The following is a 22,848-nucleotide window of genomic DNA, read 5'->3' as shown; positions in this document are numbered from 1 at the left end:
AATATAAAACGTGATTAATTTCCAACCACAGGCTTCGCTGAAAAGGAAGTTCTATAACTTCTGGTAAATACAGTGAATCTCAAGAGCAACAAAGATGATTGTAAAAGAATAACTTTTTTAAAAGGATAATCCACAGGAAAAAGAAAACTGAAGAGGAAATAATAGCAAAGAACAAATGTTAGAAGATGAAAGCAGATGGATGAAAAATGAACGGGGTCTGAGTACCAACCTCTACTTTGCTCAAGTACTTATAACAGGGGAAGCCATGGGGAAAAACGCTGATTTGCATTACAAAGTCAAAGGAAAGCTAAAATAATCTGGGCGATAAACCTGATTATCAGGGTGCAATTGAAAAGAGAATAATTGATGAAAAGATTTTATAAAGAGTAGTTAGACCTTCAGATTACCTTTCTCAGGTTATTCCCTAGTTTAGAAAGTGGGAAAGATGACTCTCTAAAGTCTTTTATCAGAGAGACTATTCAGTTAGGTCCAAAAGACAGAAATGAAGGTCAGGAGAGTAAAAAAGTCTTCTCAAAGGTAAGTCCAACTGGGACTCAAGAATGATAGCTACTGGACCTTATGCCCCACGGCAACATATCTTAAAAATTTTTAAATCACCTCCCAGTGCCCTGCAGGTGTTTTTCCCCTTAATCCTCCTAATTCGGTATAATTAAGAATTAGAAAGCTAAAGATTAGACCCAGCTAAAGAAAGGATAGGTGAATTAAAAGTTGGTTAGAAAAAGCACCTAGCTCTGACAGTCAACAGGACTTGTGTTCACAGGATGCACAAGGCTATAGTAAACAAAGAACCAAGTCTTAACTGGAATGCACAAGCATGCATATATATATATATATAGTGTTTGTGTGTATGTGTGTTCAGCACAAAGGAAGCAGGCAAAACTGCCCATCTCCCAGTCTTTCCCTTAAAAAGTTTCACTGGCATATTTTAGAAGCTGCAGCCTGAGGGCCAGACTTATAATTTAGCAGGAATTGTGGGCTGCCATCCTCTTCAGAGACTGGGGAAGTCAGCAGATACATATCCTGCCTTCTTCCCTCAGGGTGCTCCAGTAACTAAAGCACGTTACATCTGACGCCTCAGCTACTGTGGCTGCTGCTGAGGAGACAGACCTACAGACAGCCTGGTTCTAGCAGCCAACAGGGCTTGCATACATGAGTCCCATGTACTCTATCAAACAAACAGTTCTTAGGCACAGAGGCACGTCTTAATAGCCATATAGTCAGGATAGCACAAAGGGAAGAGGCAAAAATACCCATCTCCCAGTTTTTCCCTGGAAGGGCTTAACTACAGACTTTTCTAGCTGCTGCTAGAAGGTCCAGCTTCTTATCATCCTGCATCTAAGCGCGACTATGATCCTCCTTTTTGGGATACTACTATGACCCGCACCCTCAACCACTGGCCCTAAAAAAGAAAAAAGAGGCCTGGGCAATCACAAAAGCCTGAGACAACTAGAAGCTCAAGCCAGAATAATGAATGAAGTTTATCTCCTACACAAGAACATTCTGCCACAGATTGGGAGAGATGGCTATTTCATCTAATGTGCAGAAACCAAAACAGAGTCATGGAAAATGAAGAAACAGAGGAATATATTCCAAACAAAAGACCAAGATAAATATCTAGAAACAGATCTCAAAGAATGCAGATAAGTGATATACCTGATACAGATTTCAAAATAATGGTAATAAGGTTTTCAACTAAGTCAGGAGCAATGCATGAACAAAGTGAGAATTTCAACAGAGAGAAGATATGAAAAAATACTGAGTAGAAATCATAGAACTGAAGAATATAATAACTGAACTGAAAAGTTCAGTAGAGGCTTCAGCAGCAGACTAGAGCAAATGGAAGAAAGCATCAGTGAACGCCACAAGGGCAGCAGGATTCATCCAAAGAGGAACAAAAAGAAGAATGAAGAGTGAAAATTACTTAAGGGACTTATGGGACATCAACAAACAAACGAATATATTCATTACAGAGGTCCCAGAAGGAGAGATAAAGGGACAGAAAGCTTATTCAAAGAAATAATGGCTGAAAATTTCCCCACCCTGGGGAAAGAAAAAGACATCAGACATCCAGGTTTATGAAGATCCAAAATGATGAATCCAAAAAGGCCCACACCAAGACACATTATAATTAAAGTGTCAAAGTTAAAGACAAGGAAAATCTTTTTTTTTTTTTTTTAAATTTATTTATTTGACAGAGAGAAATCACAACTAGGCAGAGAGGCAGGGAGAGAGAGAGGAGAAAGCAGGCTCCCTGCGGAGCAGAGAGCCCGATGTGGGGCTCGATCCCAGGACCCTGAGATCATGACCTGAGCCGAAGGCAGAGGCTTTAACCCACTGAGCCACCCAGGTGCCCCAAGACAAGGAAAATCTTTAAAGTAGCAAGAGAAAAGCAGCCTGTTATGTACATGAGAACCCACATAAGATTATTAGCAGATTTTTTTCAGCAGAAATCTTGCTAGCTAGAAGTGAGTGGAAGGATACCTACAAAGTGCTAAAAGAAACACACTCCCAACCAACCAGGAATACTTTTCCTGGCAAAGTTGTCAATCAGAATTGAAGGAAAAGTAAAAAATTTTCCAGACCAAAAAAAGTGAAGGAGTTCATCACCATAGGACTGGGCTTAAAAGAAACGTTAAGAGTTTTTCAAGTTCAAATGAAAGTATGTTAATAACAGAAAAACAAGTGACAGCATAAAACTCACTGGTAAAGGTGAATATATAGTTACATTCATACCGTAATCTTTCAATAGTAGTGGGAAAATCATTTATAAATCTAGTATGAAAGTTAAGAGACAAAAGTATTAAAAATAACTATAACTACAATAATTTGTTTATGGATATACAATGTAAAAAAGATGCAAACTGTGATATCTAAAACAAAATGTGGGGAAGGAGGAGTTTTGGTATGTATTTGAAGTTAGTAATTATCAGCTTAAAATAGGCTATCATAAGTATAAGTTGTTTTATGTAAACCTCATGGTAACCACAAAACAAAACCTATAGTAGACACACAAAAGATAAAGAAATCAAAGTATACCACTACACCATTCCTGAAGTTATTAAATTTTTTATAGCCATGTTAAAAAAAAAAAGTATGGGGCACCTGGGAGGCTCAGTGGGTTAAAGCCTCTGCTTTCGGCTCAGGTCATGATCCCAGAACCCTGGGATAGAGCCCTGCCTCGGGCTCTCTGCTCATCGGGGAGCCTGCTTCCTCCTCTCTCTCTCTGCCTACTTCTCTGCCTACTTGTGATCTCTCTCTGTCAAATAAATCAATAAAATCTTAAAAAAAAAAAAAAAAGTATACCACTACAAAAAATCATCAAGTCACAAAGGAAGCAAGCAAAAAAGGAAGGAACAAAAAAATTACAAAACAGCCAGAAAACAATGAAATGGCAACACTATGCCTATACCTATCAATAATTACTTTACATGTAAGTGGACTAAATTCTTCAAGCACAAAACACAGAGTGACTGAATGGATTTAAGAAAAAAAATGGTAACACCCAACTCTATGTTCCCTATAAGAGATTCAACTCAGCTTTAAGGACACACATAGACCGAAAGCAAAGTGATAGAAAAAGATATTCAATGCAAATAGAAACCAAAAGACAGCAGGAGTCAGCTGCACTCACAACAGGAAGGAAAAAAAAAAAAAAAAACATAAAGGAAAAAGAAGGTCTTCATATAACAATGAAAGTGTCAATTAAGAGGATATAATAATTATAAATACCTATGCACTTGACATAAAAGCACATATTAAACAAAGCAAATATAGATAAATCTAAAGAAGGAAATGCACAGCAATACAATACTAGCAGGGGACTTCAAGTACCCACTTCCAACACAGATAGATCATCCAGACAGAAAATCAATAAGAAAACACTAGAATTAAACTACATGTTAGACCAGATGGATCTTAACAGACATAAACAGAACATTTCAACCACCAGCAGCAAAATAATATACTCTTCTCAAACACACATAGAACATTATTCAAGGTAAATCACATGTGAGGACACAAATAAATTTTAATAAATAAAAGACAACTGAAATCATAATAAGCATTTTTTCTAACCACAATGGTTTAAAACTAGAAATCAATTACAAAAAGAAAAATCTCACAAATATGTGAAGGTTAAACAACATGCTCCTGAACAACCAGTGAGTCAAGAAAAATCAAAACATATCTCGAGACAAGTGAAAATAGAAACACAACATACCAAAATTTATGGGATGCAGCAAAAACAGTTTCAATAGGGTAATTTAGTGTGATAAACACCTACAGTAAGAAAAAAGAAAGATCTCAAATAAATAATCTAACTTTATACCTCAAGAAAAAAGGACAAACAAAACCCAAAGTTAGCTAAGGGAGGAAGTAACAAAGGCAGAGCAGACATAAACACAAGAGAGACTAGAAAGAAAAAAAGATGAATGAAACCAAGAGCTAATGTTCTGAAGAAAAAAAAGATTGTTAGCTAGACTTTCCAAGAAAAAAGAGAATTCAAATAAAATTATACATGAAAGAAGACATATTATAACTGATAGCAAAAAAAAAAGGACTGTAAGAGATTACTATGAACAACAATATACCAAACAAATAGAATAACTTAGAAGAAATGGATAAATTCCTAGAAATGTACAATCTACCAAGACTAAATCATGAAAAAATCAATAGAAAATCCTAACCCGACCAAGTATTACTAAGGCGACTAAATCAATAACCAAAAATCTCCCAATAAAGAATAGTTTATGACCAGAGAGCTTCACTGATGAATTCTACAAAACATTTAAAGAAGAACTAGTATCAATCTGTTCAAGTTCCTCCCAAAATAGAAGAGGGAACACATCCAAACCATATTACAAGGCCGGCATTACCCTGATACCAAAGCCAGACAAGGGCACTCAAAAAAAACAAATTACAGGCTAATATCCCTGATGACCTTAGATGCAAAAATCCTCAATAAAGTATTAGGAAATTCATTCAAAGGATCAACAATACATTCAACAATACATTCAAAGGAGCAAACATATACCATAATCAAGTGGGATTCATCTCTGGGATGCAAGGATGGTTCAACATTTGCAAACCAATCAATGTGATATACCTCATTAGCAAAAAGAAGAATAAAAATCATGCGATCCCCTCAATGGATGCAGAAAAAATATCTGACAAAATTCAACATCCATTCATAATAAAAACTGAAAGAGGATGACACATACCTCCACATAATAAGTTGATATAAGCCCACAGCTAACATCACATCCAGTGATAAAGTGCTAAAGCTTTTCCTCTAAGACCAGAAACAACACAAGAATGCCCACTCTCACCACTTTTATTTAACCTAGTACTGGTAATCCTAGGAGCAATTAGGCAAGAAAAAGAAACAAAGGACATCAAAATCAGAAAGGAAGAAGTAAAATTTTCTCTTAGTGCAAATGAAAGGTTACATATAGATACCCTAAAAACTTCATAAAAACATGTTAGATATAATGAACAACTTCAGTAAGATGCAGGAAACAAAATACACAAAATTCAGTTGCATTTCTATACACCAACAATGAACTAAGAGAAGTTAAGAAAACAATCCTACTTACTAAAGCAGCAAAAAGAATAAAACAGGACTAAGTTATCCAAGGAGGTAGAAGATATATAGTATAAGAAAGTGATAAAAGAAATTGAAGACACAAATAAACAGAAAGACAGTCTGTGCTCATGGATTAGAAGAACTAGTGTTGTTAAAATGCCCACACTACCAAAAGCAATCTACAGATTCAGTGCAATCCCTATCAAAATGTCAATGACATTTTTCAAAGAAACAATCGAACTACAAAAGACTCTGAATATCCAAAGCAATCTTGAAAAAGAATGAAGGTGGAGGCATCACACTTCCTGATTTCAAATAATCCTGTGATAGTGATCAAAACAGCATGGTGCTGGCATAAAGACAGACACATATATCAATGAACAGAATAGAGAGCCCAGAAGTAAACCCCTGCATATATGGCCAATTAATTTTTGACAAAGGAACCAAGAATATGCATTGGGAAAAGACAGCCTCTTCATTAAATACTGCTGGGAAAACTAGATAGATAAATACAAAAGAATAAAACTAGTCCCCTACCTTATGCCATATACAAATATCAACTCAAAACAGATTAATGACTAGAAAGTAAGAAATGAAACCATAAAACTCCTAGAAGAAAACACAATGGGTAAACTCTTTTGACACTGGGCTTAGCAATAATTTTTTTGACAAAAGCAATAAAAGCAAAAATAAACAAGTAGGTCCACATCAAACTACAAAGCTTTTGTAAAGCAAAAAAAAAACCTATCAACAAAATAAAAAGACAACCTATGGAATAGGAGAAAATATTTGCAAAGCACACATCCAATAAGGGGTTAATACCAGACATACACAGAGCTCACAGCTCAAAAGCAAAAAAACCCAATTTTTTAAAATGGGGAAAAGGACCTAAATACACATTTTCCCAAAGAAGACATATGAATGGCCAACAGATGTATGAAAAGGTGCTCAACTGTACACTGCTGGTCACCACATAGACTGGTATAGGTACTATGGAAAACAGTATGGAGGTTCCTCAAGAAATTAAAAGTAGAACTGCCATATGATCCAGCAACGCCGCTTCTGGGTACGTATCCAAAGGAAATAAAATCATTAGCTGTCAAAGAAATATCTGCACTCCCATGTTCAAAGCAGTATTATTTGTAACAAAGTATCAAAATAACAAGTGTCCATCGATGGACGAATGGATAATGAAAATGTAATATACAGATATATAATGAAGTATAATTCAGCCTTTAAAAAGAAGGAAATCCTTTCATTTGCTACATGGATGAACCTGGAGGGCATTATGCTAAGTGAAATAAACCAAAGACAGTGTTACTACATGGTGTCACTTACATGTGGAATCAAAACAAAAACAAAAACAAAAAAATGGACCTCAGAGAAACAGGGAGTAGGCAAGTGGCTGCCAGGGGACTGGAGTGTAGGGAAAAAAGGAGAGACTGGTAAAATGGTACAAATTTTCAGCCTCGAGATGAATAAGGGCTGAAGGCTTCACTGAAAAGGAATGGTGACTACAGCTGATAACACTAGACTGTATGACTGAAATTTGAAGAGCAGAACTGAAATGGTCATATTCATTCACACACACACCAAAACGGTAAACATGTGCACTGATGGATGGGTATGTTGGGGGTAATTCTTGTACAATGCATACATATATCAGAGCATCACAAAATCTTACAATTCTATTTGTGAATTATACTTTGATAAACCTAGGAGAATAAAGAACACCTGAAATAACTTGAAGGAAGACTTCTAAATATCAGTCAGAACAATGGACAATCTTTATAATAAATATGTACTTCCAGTAGAGAATTCAGGTGATTACTGTCTCGATTATCACATTAAAAAGAACAGAGTTCTAATTAATGTTTTACCACACATAAAACTCCTAAACTAATATATGTAACAGAGCATAGCAATAAACTGACAAATGACAAGTCAATATCTAACAAGAAAAATCATTAAGATTCTACAAAACGAGCATTTTCTTACCCATATCCATCAAACTATAAAATGCTAAGATCTGGTATTATGATTAAGAATTATAATACTGAATTACATCTGAGGCTGTAACTGATCAAATTTTTAAATATTTAAGGAGCAAAGGTTAGTTATCTATTGAGAATATTATTTGGCGAATATAATTAAATAAGTTAAATTAAATTATTTGGCAGGATATTAAATTAATTAGCTGGTTTTAGTATATGTAACCAGAAGGTTACTGGAAAGCCATTTGATGTGTGTAGATATCAACAAAATAAAATTTCAAGTATGAATCCTGATTCCAAGTCCTCTTAATTTAAATATAATCTAAGTACTGTTTTCCACATTGCTTTTTGGTGGGTTTAATGGTAAACCACTGGGGCACCTGGGTGGCTCAGTGGGTTAAGCCTCTGCCTTCGGCTCCGGTCATGATCTCAAGGTCTTGAGATTGAGCCCTGCATCGGGCTCTCTGCTCAGCAGGGAGCCTGCTTCCCCCTCTCTCTGCGGGCCTCTCTGCCTACTTGTGATCTTTCTCTCTCTCTGTCAAATAAATAAATAAAATCTTTAAAAAAAAATAATAAAGGTAAACCATTAAGATCACTAAAAATAGCATCCAAAACACAAAGATGTTTCATTACAATCTCAATCCAAATAAAAGAATGAAGAATATTATCACAATTTGGAACAAATAAGTATGTAATCCAGACATTTAAACTTAATTATATTAATTCTAAAAATATTCTTGGCTATCAAAATCTCTGTGCCTTTCCTCAATTTAATGAAGTCTAACAGTATACTACACATAATAACAGAAGGAAACAAGTGCATCTTACCTAGTTACTTTGCAGTTTGATTCAATCAAGTCATTTTCAAAGTCAAGCAGGCTGGAAGGCAGATTATATTCCAATGGGGACGTCAGTCTTTTCAAGCGCAACAGACCAACACAAAATTTTGCTCCCATCTCTTCCAATTCTCGAGTACCAATCTGTAAACCCTAGAAATAAAGCAATTTCATACATATAATTAGGACATTTTTTTAATTTAATTTTTTTTCAGTGTGTCAAAATTCATTGTTTATGCACCATACCCAGTGCTCCATGCAATACATGCCCTCCTTAATACCTACCACCAGGCTCATCCCACCCCAAATCCTCCCTCCCAAAACCCTGTTTTTTTCTCAGAGTCCACAGTCTCTCGTGGTTTGTCTCCACCTCTGATTTCCTCCAACTCACTCGCTGTCCTCTGGCTGTCATCATTATAATTACATAGGTGAAATTTATAATTACATTAATAAAATTAAAAGGTACTTTGTATGGGGCTACAACTCAATAAGCACAATGTCTTAACAATATAAGATCATTTTAGGTCACAAAGGAAACTGTCTCAAAAAGCCATTTCTAAATGTTTGTTCTCATTCATTACATGCAAACTATTTTCACTAACACACAGGGGGAAAAAACATTCTGTGGTTATGGGAGTTCATGTGTGAAATTATATTTTTACGAGACATTGCTAGTATTTCTTGTAATCCACTACTTTGGATGCCAATGTTGAAATACTGTACTGTCAAAATCAAGGCCCTAATTTGTATATCTGAACATTACCATATATACTTTTTACTGTATGATAAAAGAAAATGGTAAATAAAAAACAAACAAAAAAAGGTAACTATGTCCAAAAAAAGAAAAAGAAAAAGAAATCAAACAGATCTAGGTCAATGAGGTAGCAGTAAAATAAATTTCTACATTCCATGTCAATTAGGAATGCCCATTTCAAATCTGGCCTACAGCAGCAAAAAGAAAATTTTACTACAACTCATTATCCTTTTCTAACTGACAGTTCCCCAATAAACAATATAAGGCTTATCAAAAGTTTAATGTTACCACATAAAATGATAAAAATGGACTATAAATCAAAACATTGCTTACTGTTTAATTTTCAGATAAAAATTAATCTCTAAAATAAGTGAAATCCTTACACCAGCAAAAGTAGCAGTGAAAATGAAAGCACACATCATTTAGAGAAAAGGTACTTTAAAACAGTTTTATAACGACCAGACTGAAAGCACACAGTAACTGAGGAAAAATTGTAAAAACTGTTACTTACCCTACCCCACACAAAACACATGACTTTATAATAATGACTGTTTATTTTTTTTAAGATTTATTTTTTATTTTATATGTGAGAGGAAGGGGAAGGAGAGAGGGAGAGAGTCTGCAAGCAAATCCCTCACTGAGTGGGGAGCCTGACGTGGTGCTTGGTCCCATGACCCATGAGATCATGACCTGAAATGAAACCAAGAGCTTGACATTCAAATGACTGATCCACTCAGCCACCCCAGTTGACTGACGGTTTAGACAGTGTATCCATCTCCAAACAGTCTAACCTAAGATTGGGTTAGAAGATTCATTTACCTTCCTAATTTAAAAGCTTTAGAAAGACTATGACTGTTTCTGAAGTAGCTCACAGAAAATAAAAATAAGGATCACTTACAGCATAAAATTCAGTAATATAAGAACATTTTTGAGGTAAAGAGAACTGTTTCTTAAAATACCATTAAACTTGTACAACTTATTAGCTAACATTAACAAGTCTGAAAAGTATATGTTACATGGGTAGAGGCAGATGGGAGTATATGGGAATTAAGTACTTTCCATTCAATTCTGCTATGCACCTAAAACTGCTCTAAAAAACTCCCAAAGTTTATTAACAATAACAAAAAAGCTTATAAAAAGTAAATGTTAGGGAGGAGTCAAGATGGCGGAGAAGTAGCAGGCTGAGACTACATCAGGTAGCAGGAGATCAGCTCGATAGCTTATCTAAACATTGCAAACACCTACAAATCCAACGGGAGATCGAAGAGAAGAAGAACAGCAACTCTAGAAACAGAAAATCAACCACTTTCTGAAAGGTAGGACTGGCAGAGAAGTGAATCTAAAACGACGGGAAGATAGACCGCGGGGGGAGGGGCCGGCTCCCGGCAAGCGGCGGAGGAATGGAGCACAAAATCAGGACTGAGGGACATTGCTCCAGAGGCTAAACCAGGGTGAAGCCCACGCGGGGTCAGCGTGGCCCCAGGTCCCGCAGGGTCACAGAAGGATCGGGGGTGTCGGAGTGTCGCAGAGCTCGCAGGTATTAGAACGGAGAAGCCGGCTGCAGAGACAGAGCCGAGGACTGAACTCTCAGCTCGAGGTTACCTTGAACTGGTCGCGGGCTGGGTGAGCTCGGAGCGCGGCTAGAGGCTGGGGATACAGGAGTGATTGGGTGCTGTCCTCTGGGGGCGCACTGAGGAGTGGGGCCCCAGGCTCTCGGCTCCTCCGGCCGGAGACTAGGAGGCCGCCATTTTCATTCCCGTCCTCCGGAACTCTACGGAAAGCGTTCAGGGAACAGAAGCTCCCAAAAGTGAACCCAAGCCCATTACTTAGTCCGGCTGCCGGTAAGGGCGGTGCAATCCTGCCTCGGGCAAAGACACTTGAGAGTCACTACAACAGGCCCCTCCCCCAGAAGATCAACAAAATATCCAGCCAGGACGAAGTTTATCTATCAAGGAAAGTAGGTTCAATTCCTAAGACAGAAGCGCAATTCCAGAGGAGGAGAAAGCAAAGCACGGAACTCATGGCTTTCTCCCCATGATTCTTTAGTCTTGCGGCTACTTCAATTTTTTTTTCTTTTTTCAATTGTTTTTTTCTTTTTTCTTCTTCTGCTAAATTTTTTAAAACTTTTAGCCTTTTCTTTTTTAACGTTTTTTGACTAGCTTATCTAAATATATATATTTTTTCTTTTTTATATTTTTTCTTTATTTGTTTTATTTTTTAAATTTTTTTCTTTTTTTTTCTGAACCTCTTTTTATCCCCTTTCTCCCCCCCACAATATGGGGTCTCTTCTCATTTGGTTACAGCGCATTTTTCTGGGGTCTTTGCCACCCTTTTAGTATTTTATTTGCTCCTTCATATCCTCTTATCTGGACAAAATGACAAGGCGGAAAAAATCACCACAAACAAAAGAACAAGAGACAGTACCGAAGGCTAGGGACCTAATCAACACAGACATTGGTAATATGTCAGATCAAGAGTTCAGAATGACGATTCTGAACATTCTAGCCAGGCTCGAAAAAGGCATGGAAGATATTAGAGAAACCCTCTCTGGAGATATTAAAGCCCTTTCTGGAGAAATTAAAGAACTAAAATCTAACCAAGTTGAAATCAAAAAAGCTATTAATGAGGTGCAATCAAAAATGGAGGCTCTCACTGCTAGGATAAATGAGGCAGAAGAAAGAATTAGTGATATAGAAGACCAAATGACAGAGAATAAAGAAGCTGAACAAAAGAGGGACAAACAGCTACTGGACCATGAGGGGAGAATTCGAGAGATAAGTGACACCATAAGACGAAACAACATTAGAATAATTGGGATTCCAGAAGAAGAAGAAACAGAGAGGGGAGCAGAAGGTCTACTGGAGAGAATTATTGGAGAGAATTTCCCTAATATGGCAAAGGGAACAAGCATCAAAATCCAGGAGATGCAGAGAACCCCCCTCAAAGTCAACAAGAATAGGTCCACACCCCGTCACCTAATAGTAAAATTTACAAGTCTTAGTGACAAAGAGAAAATCCTGAAAGCAGCCCGAGAAAAGAAGTCTGTAACATACAATGGTAAAAATATTAGATTGGCAGCAGACTTATCCACAGAGACCTGGCAGGCCAGGAAGAGCTGGCATGATATATTCAGAGCACTCAACGAGAAAAACATGCAGCCAAGAATACTCTATCCAGCTAGGCTATCATTGAAAATAGGAGAGATCAAAAGCTTCCAGGACAAACAAAAACTGAAAGAATTTGCAAACACCAAACCAGCTCTACAGGAAATATTGAAAGGGGTCCTCTAAGCAAAGAGAGAGCCTAAAAGTAGTAGATCAGAAAGGTACAGAGACAATATACAGTAACAGTCACCTTACAGGCTACTAATGGCACTAAATTCATATCTCTCAATAGTTACCCTGAATGTTAATGGGCTAAATGCCCCAATCAAAAGACACAGGGTATCAGAATGGATAAAAAAACAAAACCCATCAGTATGTTGCCTACAAGAAACTCATTTTAGACGCGAAGACACCTCCAGATTGAAAGTGAGGGGGTGGAAAACAATTTACCATGCTAATGGGCATCAGAAGAAAGCTGGGGTGGCAATCCTTATATCAGATCAATTAGATTTTAAGCCAAAGACTATAATAAGAGATGAGGAAGGACACTATATCCTACTCAAAGGGTCTGTCCAACAAGAAGATCTAACAATTTTAAATATCTATGCCCCTAACGTGGGAGCAGCCAACTATATCAACCAATTAATAACAAAATCAAAGAAACACATCAATAATAATACAATAATAGTAGGGGACTTTAACACTCCCCTCACTGAAATGGACAGATCATCCAAGCAAAAGATCAAGAAGGAAATAAAGGCCTTAAATGACACACTGGACCAGATGGACATTACAGATATATTCAGAACATTTCATCCCAAAGCAACAGAATACACATTCTTCTCTAGTGCACATGGAACCTTCTCCAGAATAGATCACATCCTGGGTCACAAATCAGGTCTCAACCGGTATCAAAAGATTAGGATCATTCCCTGCATATTTTCAGACCACAATGCTCTGAAGCTAGAACTCAATCACAAGAGGAAAGCTGGAAAGAACCCAAATACATGGAGACTAAACAGCATCCTCCTAAAGAATGAATGGGTCAACCAGGAAATTAAAGAAGAATTGAAAAAATTCATGGAAACAAATGATAAAGAAAACACAACAGTTCAAAATCTGTGGGACACAGCAAAGGCAGTCCTGAGAGGAAAATATATAGCAGTACAAGCCTTTCTCAAGAAACAAGAAAGGTCTCAAGTACACAACCTAACCCTACACGTAAAGGAGCTGGAGAAAGAACAAGAAAGAAACCCTAAACCCAGCAGGAGAAGAGAAATCATAAAGATCAGAGCAGAAATCAATGAAATAGAAACCAAAAAAACAATAGAAAAAAATCAATGAAACTAGGAGCTGGTTCTTTGAAAGAATCAATAAGATTGATAAACCCCTGGCCAGACTCATCAAAAAGAAAAGAGAAAGAACCCAAATCAATAAAATCATGAATAAAAGAGGAGAGATCACAACTAACACCAAAGAAATACAGACAATTATAAGAACATACTATGAGCAACTCTACGCCAACAAATTGGACAATCTGGAAGAAATGGATGCATTCCTAGAGACATATAAACTACCACAACTGAACCAGGAAGAAATAGAAAACCTGAACAGGCCCATAACCAGTAAGGAGATTGAAACAGTCATCAAAAATCTCCAAACAAACAAAAGCCCAGGGCCAGACGGCTTCCCAGGGGAATTCTACCAAACATTTAAAGAAGAACTAATTCCTATTCTCCTGAAACTGTTCCAAAAAATAGAAATGGAAGGAAAACTTCCAAATTCATTTTATGAGGCCAGCATCACCTTGATCCCAAAACCAGACAAGGATGCCACCAAAAAAGAGAACTACAGACCAATATCCTTGATGAACACAGACGCAAAAATTCTCGCCAAAATACTAGCCAATAGGATTCAACAGTACATTAAAAGGATTATTCACCACGATCAAGTGGGATTTATTCCAGGGCTGCAGGGTTGGTTCAACATCCGCAAATCAATCAATGTGATACAACACATTAATAAAAGAAAGAACAAGAACCATATGATACTCTCAATAGATGCTGAAAAAGCATTTGACAAAGTACAGCATCCCTTCCTGATCAAAACTCTTCAAAGTGTAGGGATAGAGGGCACATACCTCAATATTATCAAAGCCATCTATGAAAAACCCACCGCAAATATCATTCTCAATGGAGAAAAACTGAAAGCTTTTCCGCTAAGGTCAGGAACACGGCAGGGATGTCCATTATCACCACTGCTATTCAACATAGTACTAGAAGTCCTAGCCTCAGCAATCAGACAACAAAAAGAAATTAAAGGCATCCAAATTGGTAAAGAAGAAGTCAAACTATCACTCTTCGCAGATGATATGATACTATATGTGGAAAACCCAAAAGACTCCACTCCAAAACTGCTAGAACTTGTACAGGAATTCAGTAAAGTGTCAGGATATAAAATCAATGCACAGAAATCAGTTGCATTTCTGTACACCAACAACAAGACTGAAGAAAGAGAAATTAAGGAGTCAATCCCATTTACAATTGTACCCAAAACTATAAGATACCTAGGAATAAACCTAACCAAAGAGGCTAAGAATCTATACACAGAAAATTATAAAGTACTCATGAAAGAAATTGAGGAAGACACAAAGAAATGGAAAAATGTTCCATGCTCCTGGATTGGAAGAATAAATATCGTGAAAATGTCCATGTTACCTAAAGCAATCTACACATTTAATGCAATCCCTATCAAAATACCATCCATTTTTTTCAAAGAAATGGAACAAATAATCCTCAAATTTATATGGAACCAGAAAAGACCTCGAATAGCCAAAGGAATATTGAAGAACAAAGCCAAAGTTGGTGGCATCACAATTCCAGACTTCAAGCTCTATTACAAAGCTGTCATCATCAAGACAGCATGGTACTGGCACAAAAACAGACACATAGATCAGTGGAACAGAATAGAGAGCCCAGAAATCGACCCTCAATTCTACGGTCAACTAATCTTCGACAAAGCAGGAAAGAATGTCCAATGGAAAAAAGACAGCCTCTTCAATAAATGGTGCTGGGAAAATTGGACAGCCACATGCAGAAAAATGAAATTGGACCACTTCCTTACACCACACACGAAAATAGACTCCAAATGGATGAAGGACCTCAATGTGAGAAAGGAATCCATCAAAATCCTTGAGGAGAACGCAGGGAGCAACCTCTTCGACCTCAGCCGCAGCAACATCTTCCTAGGAACAACGGCAAAGGCAAGGGAAGCAAGGGCAAAAATGAACTATTGGGATTTCATCAAGATCAAAAGCTTTTGCACAGCAAAGGAAACAGTTAACAAAACCAAAAGACAACTGACAGAATGGGAGAAGATATTTGCAAACGACATATCAGATAAAGGGCTAGTATCCAAAATCTATAAGGAACTTAGCAAACTCAACACCCAAAGAACAAACAATCCAATCAAGAAATGGGCAGAGGACATGAACAGACATTTCTGCAAAGAAGACATCCAGATGGCCAACAGACACATGAAAAAGTGCTCCACGTCACTCGGCATCAGGGAAATACAAATCAAAACCACAATGAGATATCACCTCACACCAGTCAGAATGGCTAAAATTAACAAGTCAGGAAATGACAGATGCTGGCGAGGATGCGGAGAAAGGGGAACCCTCCTCCACTGTTGGTGGGAATGCAAGCTGGTGCAACCACTCTGGAAAACAGCATGGAGGTTCCTCAAAATGTTGAAAATAGAACTACCCTATGACCCAGCCATTGCACTACTGGGTATTTACCCTAAAGATACAAACATAGTGATCCGAAGGGGCACGTGTACCCGAATGTTTATAGCAGCAATGTCTACAATAGCCAAGCTATGGAAAGAACCTAGATGTCCATCAACAGATGAATGGATAAAGAAGATGTGGTATATATACACAATGGAATACTATGCAGCCATCAAAAGAAATGAAATCTTGCCATTTGCGACGACGTGGATGGAACTAGAGCGTATCATGCTTAGTGAAATAAGTCAATCGGAGAAAGACAACTATCATATGATCTCCCTGATATGAGGACATGGAGAAGCAACATGGGAGGTTAGGGGGATAGGAGAAGAATAAATGAAACAAGATGGGATTGGGAGGGAGACAAACCATAAATGACTCTTAATCTCACAAAACAAACTGGGGGTTGCTGGGGGGAGGTGGGATTGGGAGAGGGGGAGGGGGCTATGGACATTGGGGAGGGTATGTGCTATGGTGAGTGCTGTGAAGTGTGTAAACCTGGCGATTCACAGACCTGTACCCCTGGAGATAAAAATACATTATATGTTTATTAAAAAAAAAAAAATTTGGAAGGGGAGGCGAACCATAAGAGACTATGGACTCTGAAAAACAACCTGAGGGTTTTGAAGGGTCAGGGGTGGGAGGTTGGGGAAACAAGTGGTGGGTAATAGGGAGGGCACGTTTTGCATGGAGCACTGGGTGTTGTGCAAAAACAATGAATACTGTTACGCTGAAAAGATAAATAAAATGGTAAAAAAAAAGTAAATGTTATAAAAAAAAAGTATATGTTATGATCACAGTACTGAATTTTAGACACTAAAAAAATGGCTTAGTAAAGGACATTTCTCTGCATAAGAGTTTTAAATTTAAAAAGAAGAGTCTTAAATCAACATTAACTCTATTAACTAAATCATATAAAAAAGAAATGAGGATTTACTAGGTACCCATTTTATTTTTTAAAAGTCTATAGTTTTTTTTAAAATAATTTTTAGAAAACTGGTCTAACATTTTATGTTTCAAAATATATTTTAGCTATTTTTTAAATGCTTTTTTAAATGACCAAAGAAATTTATCAAAATACAAATAGAATGTCTTTAAAAATCCAATGAAAGTCTATCAGTGGAATCCAAATATAGTAAGAAAGCACTACTGCTATATCTTATAGTTGATTTCAAGGGGCATGTAAACCTCAGTTTCCCTACTTCTCTGCCTACCCCCAGAGGAAAGTTTCAAAAACACTGATGCTTTAGGTTGCCTTCTCCTGTCTGACTGCATAAAGGATATCTTTAAGAAGTAATTTACAGTCTATTTCCATAAGTCATACAGCCTAAAGGTTTTTTCTCAGAGACACCTATGGTCTTATACAAAAGTGATTCTCAAGCTTTGTTCCCATCCTACACACAGAACATGAGACTCTTGTCAAAGATGTTCATGACAGCAATGATTAGGAGACAGGGACTGGAAGCTAGAGGAGTACTCTAGGACATCTTATCTCCTATCACCATCATGTCCTTAGTAGATGAGAAGTCATTGTTTCACAGTATTTGAAGAGAATTCAAAAGACATTTTATAAGAATAATATACTCTGGTCAACTTAAAATTTAGAGAAGTCACTCAACAGAAAGTACTGAAATTTCATTAACTTCTACTCTACAAGGCCCCCAAAGTTTGAACATCAGTTGCAAGATCTCTACAATTTTCTTCCAGTTTGGTACAGACTGAAAAAGTCATTACCTAGGCTCTCTATTTAAGCTTTCAGTCAACTATAATATGTTGACATTTTTACTACTAACCAATGGGAAAATTTTTAACTCCTTCCAAAGTTACAACCATTTTTATGTGAAGTATATGAAAATCACTCTTAGATTCAGTTTCCTCTTGCCCTATACCAAACCAAACCAAATCAAACAGAATGAGGAATAATTAGCATGACACCTGAAAATCTTTCTGTGGCAAGGAAAATAAGTATTTGTAATATTTATTTGTTTGCTGCTGATTATCCAAGCTTCAAATGATTGCCCATTAGGTTCTCAATCTTCCAAATTAAAAACTTCAAAGTCACCTAATATTTTATTAGTCTTTAATTTTAAAAGTAAACTTTAAGCTCCAGTTGTTTCCAATAACAGACTATGGCACCAGGGATGCCTAGGTGGTGCAGTCAGCTAAGCATCTAACTCTTGGTTTCAACTCAGGTCTTGACTGAGCCCAGTGGTGGGCTCTGCACTCAGTGTGGAATCTGCTTAAGATTCTCTCTCTCCCTCTGCCCCTCCCATTCATACTCTCTCTCTCTCTCAAATAAATAAACACATCTTTAAAAAAAAAAAAAGTCTACGACACTAGAGAAGAGCAGTCTTAGTAAAGAAAACATTTTAATGAAGGCATATGCACTTAAAAGTCACATACACACATCTAAATATATAAAGCTTTATAAATAAATGTATTTCTAAATACCTACATCCAACAAATTAAAATGATAGAAAACTTTTATTCATAATGTACTACTTGCACTGCTCATAAGTTACCAGTCAATATTTAATATACCACAACATGCCTTCTTAAAAATTATGATGTAGGGGCGCCTGGGTGGCTCAGCGGGTTAAAGCCTCTGCCTTCAGCTCAGGTCATGATCCCAGGGTCCTGGGATCGAGCCCCGCATTGGGCTCTCTGCTTAGCTGGGAGCCTGCTTCCTCCTCTCTCTCTCTCTGCCTGCCTCTCTGCCTACTTATAATATCTATCTGTCAAATAAATAAATCTAAAAAAAAAAAATTATGATGTAGGTAGGCTCAATGAAGATTTCATAAAGACCAAAAGCAAGCTATTTAAGTAAAGAGAAGTAAAAAAGAATTGCATATGATTCAGTTTTATTCTTGCAAATTACATTTAACTCAGTATAACAAATGCGTCATTAATACATACTTGAAAACCAACAGCATACTATATGAAATGAAAGTCCTTAAAATAATTTTTACTGCTTGAAGTCCTGAGATGTTTTACCTTATATTTTCCCTGATCACAGCCACACAAAGTACTTTCCATGGTATAGCTTCTTTGTACCCCGATCTCTCTCCAAACTACGACGCGTGCCGTAGATTCTTTAGATTTTTCTACTACAAAGCTACAGCTGCTCATGCAAAATGCTGGGGCAATATGGCTCAGTATCTTAGGCAAAGTCTGCAAAGGTAAGAATGACATAAGATTTCATGAAGGTTTTTTTAAAATAATATTGTTTTTGTAATTTTTAAAAACAAAAGCACAGTGATTAGAGCAGGGCTATGTGGGATCTTCTTGCTTTATCCTCTGCTTTTCCAAGCATCCAAATCATTCTTTACTAATTTAGAATGTTCTGCTTTCCTGGATGAACAGTGATCAGTTAGAAAACAGAATAAAGGATCACATTCATAGTAGCAACCAATAAATGAACAAAAACTATGTTAAAAAATGTTTTAAAAATATGGGGGGGGGGGGAAACCCATGTTTAAAAAACAAAGCAACTTTAGTCATGAAAGATGGTCTACTAATTAAGAGATTTCACATTTAAATGTCAATGACCTCTAAATTAATCAACAAAACTAAGACAATCACAACCAAAATGCCACAACCTTTTCAACTTCAAATTATTCTCAGGTTCTCTTGGAGTGTGTAAGTATGGGGGCAGAGCCAGGGCAACTCTGAAAGAAGAGGCTTTGACTAGAGACATGATCCAACAGATATTAACCTAATTACATATGTAAGGAAGTAAAACTGTGATAGTGTGTGGGAGTAGATACACCTCCAGAAAGAAAGAGAATTCTGAATTAGAACCAAAGGCAGATGTTAAAATTAGAATGATTAGTGGAGAGAAGACTGATCACTCCCTAACTGCTGGCACCACTGGAAAGCCACTGGGATAAACGAGCTGAAGCCACTCTTCAGTAGTTCAAGTCTAGCTGGATCGTGAATTTAAACATACAATTAGTAAAATTGCAAAATAAAATTAAAAACAGTAAATGTGGAACTTTTTTTAAAAAATCTTGGGATAAGAAGTCTTTCTAAGCCTCAAAACTCAGAAGTCATTTTAAAAAAAAAAATCAATAAACATGATGCAAGTTTCAAGTTACCACATACACACAAAAAATGTTTCAGTATATTTGTGATACATATAAAGAGTTGTTAGCTTAAAAACAATAATGATTAGACGACCAGTATAAATATAAGCAAAGAATATAAGAAAAGACCTACAAAAGAGAGGGAGAGGTCATAATTGGCCAAACATATGAAAAGATACTCAACCTCATTTATAATTACAGATATGCAAATTAAAACCCTCAGTTTTTCCCTGGCAGAGACGACCGCATGCTCTAGTAAGGGTATGGAAACAGTACTGTCAGCCGTTGTACGGAGCAGTATCAACTTACACAACCTTCCCGGAGGACAATCTGGCCATACCATCCAAATAGCCACTAATGGCTGGACTACTAAGTAAACAAATTTTGGTAGGTCTGTATGGTGATAAAAATGCAAAGCAATGCACACTGGCCATGGTATGGGAATTAAAAGAGAACTTCATAGGCTACATGTACATACATTTAAAGGATTAATGTTCTTAGAGGCAATCTCACAACATACATGGTAGAAATGATTCGTGACTGAGAGATAACTTTTTTCACTTACTACTTTTGTTTTGGGAGTGTTCCCATTTTTTTTTCTTTTTATATAACCCTAATCATTTTATTTATTTGGGAAAGGCGAAGAAAAAAGAAGACACCAAAAAGAAAATGTGCCTTTGAATTTCTGCTCATGGGAGTGGTATGCTACTAAAACTCTTTTGGGAAAATAACCTGGGGTGCTTTGTTTGAGCACAAATACAGTAAGGAAAGCCACTGTGCCCAAACGGAGAGCACCCAGGGCGTGAAGCAGTCGGATCTCCTTAAGTCCTGGGCATGCCTCAAAACATACCCAGACGCGTGGAAACATGGTATGTAACAGATGGCTTTATAAATTGGCACAGGAAGGATGTACTGTTTAATAAATGGGGCTGAGACAACTGGCTACATATGGGAAAACTAAAATTAGATTCCCAACCCTCATACAAAAATAAATTCCCAATAGATTAAGAATCTAAATATGAAAAGCAAAAATTTTAGAATGTTTAGCTCGAAAAAATCTGAAAAAAAAAAAAAAAAAAAAAAAAAAAAAAAAACAGCAAAATGGCAACACTTGCTGAATCGGAGTAGTTCGTGTATGTTAAATTATTTTCTGTAGTGCTATGCATGTTCGAACTCCAAAACTCCACACATATCTGTAATAATTACCCTGTATCCTCCATCTTCCACAACGTCGCAGGAAGCTGCATTATCACTGGTGTGCCACACGGTCTCTTTGATGCTGCAGCCATACATAAATACATTCTTCTTTCGGGAATGGCCATGATAATCACAATAAACCTGGAAAATACAATATATTTTAAAAGTTAAAAAGCTTCAGATTCATATACTGCCACATAAAGCTAACTAATACCAAGACAATAAATGGGTCTGTTTCTTTGTTTTTATATTGTAACTGAACCACCATTTAACAAGTAGAACTAATAAAAGTAGCAATACCGTGTTCTGGAAAGGATCTGTGATTAATTCCAGAATGGCTAAATCCTTTCCAGGACCTGCATTTTAAGCCACAAGTTCCACTCTTTCTTATGTATCTATTATTTACCATTTAAAAAATAATAAGGTCAATTATAGTTCAAATCTACAGCAGCAATCATCACTGATCCAAGGGTTGTTAAAACATTTATCTAATTTGAAAGAACATGAAAATGCTCTCATGAAAAACACTATTTAAAAAAGGGTATAGTTTCAATTTAATTTTTAAGAGCATCATTTTTAAAATGAAGAAGAGGCTTGCATGTCACTGCTGCTCCTTCTCTACAGATTTCCTATCTTTCCCAAAGGAAGATTACCTCGTTTAAACCATAATACAATGGAAACATTCTGTGGAAAACAGAAGCAGCATATAGTGTCTATATGTTTGGAAGTCTACCACTGTGTATACTGGAGACCTACCTCCTTCAGAGGTGACTAAAGAACTCAGAAATAAGCTTCTTCTAGTTTGAGAATTTGGAAGATACATCCTGTTACCTTAGTATTGTTTAAACAGTGAAGTTAAATACCTAAAACTTACCACCAGGAGTTACCAATATTACCAATATTCATAAACAAAAAAGATAAAGAGCTCATGTGAACTATAAAACTTAAACCTGATGAAATAAGAATATGGATACACTGTATTAATTTGGTATCATAATACACTGATGCTATGTAATTGATAACAGAAGTAATTGAAAATAGAAGATATTTTAAAGAAACTGATTTCGAAATTAAAACTTAACTTTTATAACCGTGAAATGCTGAGCTGTTAATTAACAAAACCATCTCTGTGACTAGACAGATACTTACCAGTGGTAAGTGCTTCACAGCAGCCAGGTACTGCAGCAGCCCCTTAGCATGATAAATTGTAGGATGTAAATCTGGATTTGGACTTTGCCACTGTCTATTCAGATCCTCTCCACTTAAAGAACAGCGGTGGCTACACATACGTAAACACAACCACAAACATTAGTACTAATAAACTCTAACCTATGTTTAATTTGATGACTCTAGTAACTATTAACTATTTCCAGTAAATACACTAGTCATTAAATAAACACTTAAGTATTTGCTTTGTGTAAGATCTTGTTTTACATGCGTTTAACCTGGTAAGTTTTCAGATACTTAGGTCAACACTGTC

General features: G+C 36.7%; 1 protein-coding gene across 4 annotated transcripts in view; it reads right to left on the bottom strand.

Moving 5' to 3' along the window:
* AGTPBP1 (ATP/GTP binding carboxypeptidase 1) overlaps window positions 1–22,848 on the bottom strand; it is a 159,406-nt gene that overhangs the window by 9,328 nt on the left and 127,230 nt on the right. For all 4 annotated transcript variants that reach the window (XM_046023396.1, XM_046023397.1, XM_046023398.1 and 1 more), the window contains 4 exons: window positions 22,518–22,647; window positions 21,378–21,509; window positions 19,081–19,257; window positions 8,428–8,588 (listed from right to left, as the gene is read on the bottom strand). In XM_046023396.1, coding sequence (XP_045879352.1) covers window positions 8,428–8,588; window positions 19,081–19,257; window positions 21,378–21,509; window positions 22,518–22,647 — 600 coding nt within the window. The remainder of the gene's footprint in view (window positions 1–8,427; window positions 8,589–19,080; window positions 19,258–21,377; window positions 21,510–22,517; window positions 22,648–22,848) is intronic.

This window comes from Meles meles, chromosome 11 (genome assembly GCF_922984935.1).
Source record: "Meles meles chromosome 11, mMelMel3.1 paternal haplotype, whole genome shotgun sequence".
NCBI classification, from domain to species: Eukaryota; Metazoa; Chordata; class Mammalia; order Carnivora; family Mustelidae; genus Meles; species Meles meles.
Note: the sequence above shows the minus strand (reverse complement) of the source record. Positions and strands in the feature narration are given on the sequence as shown.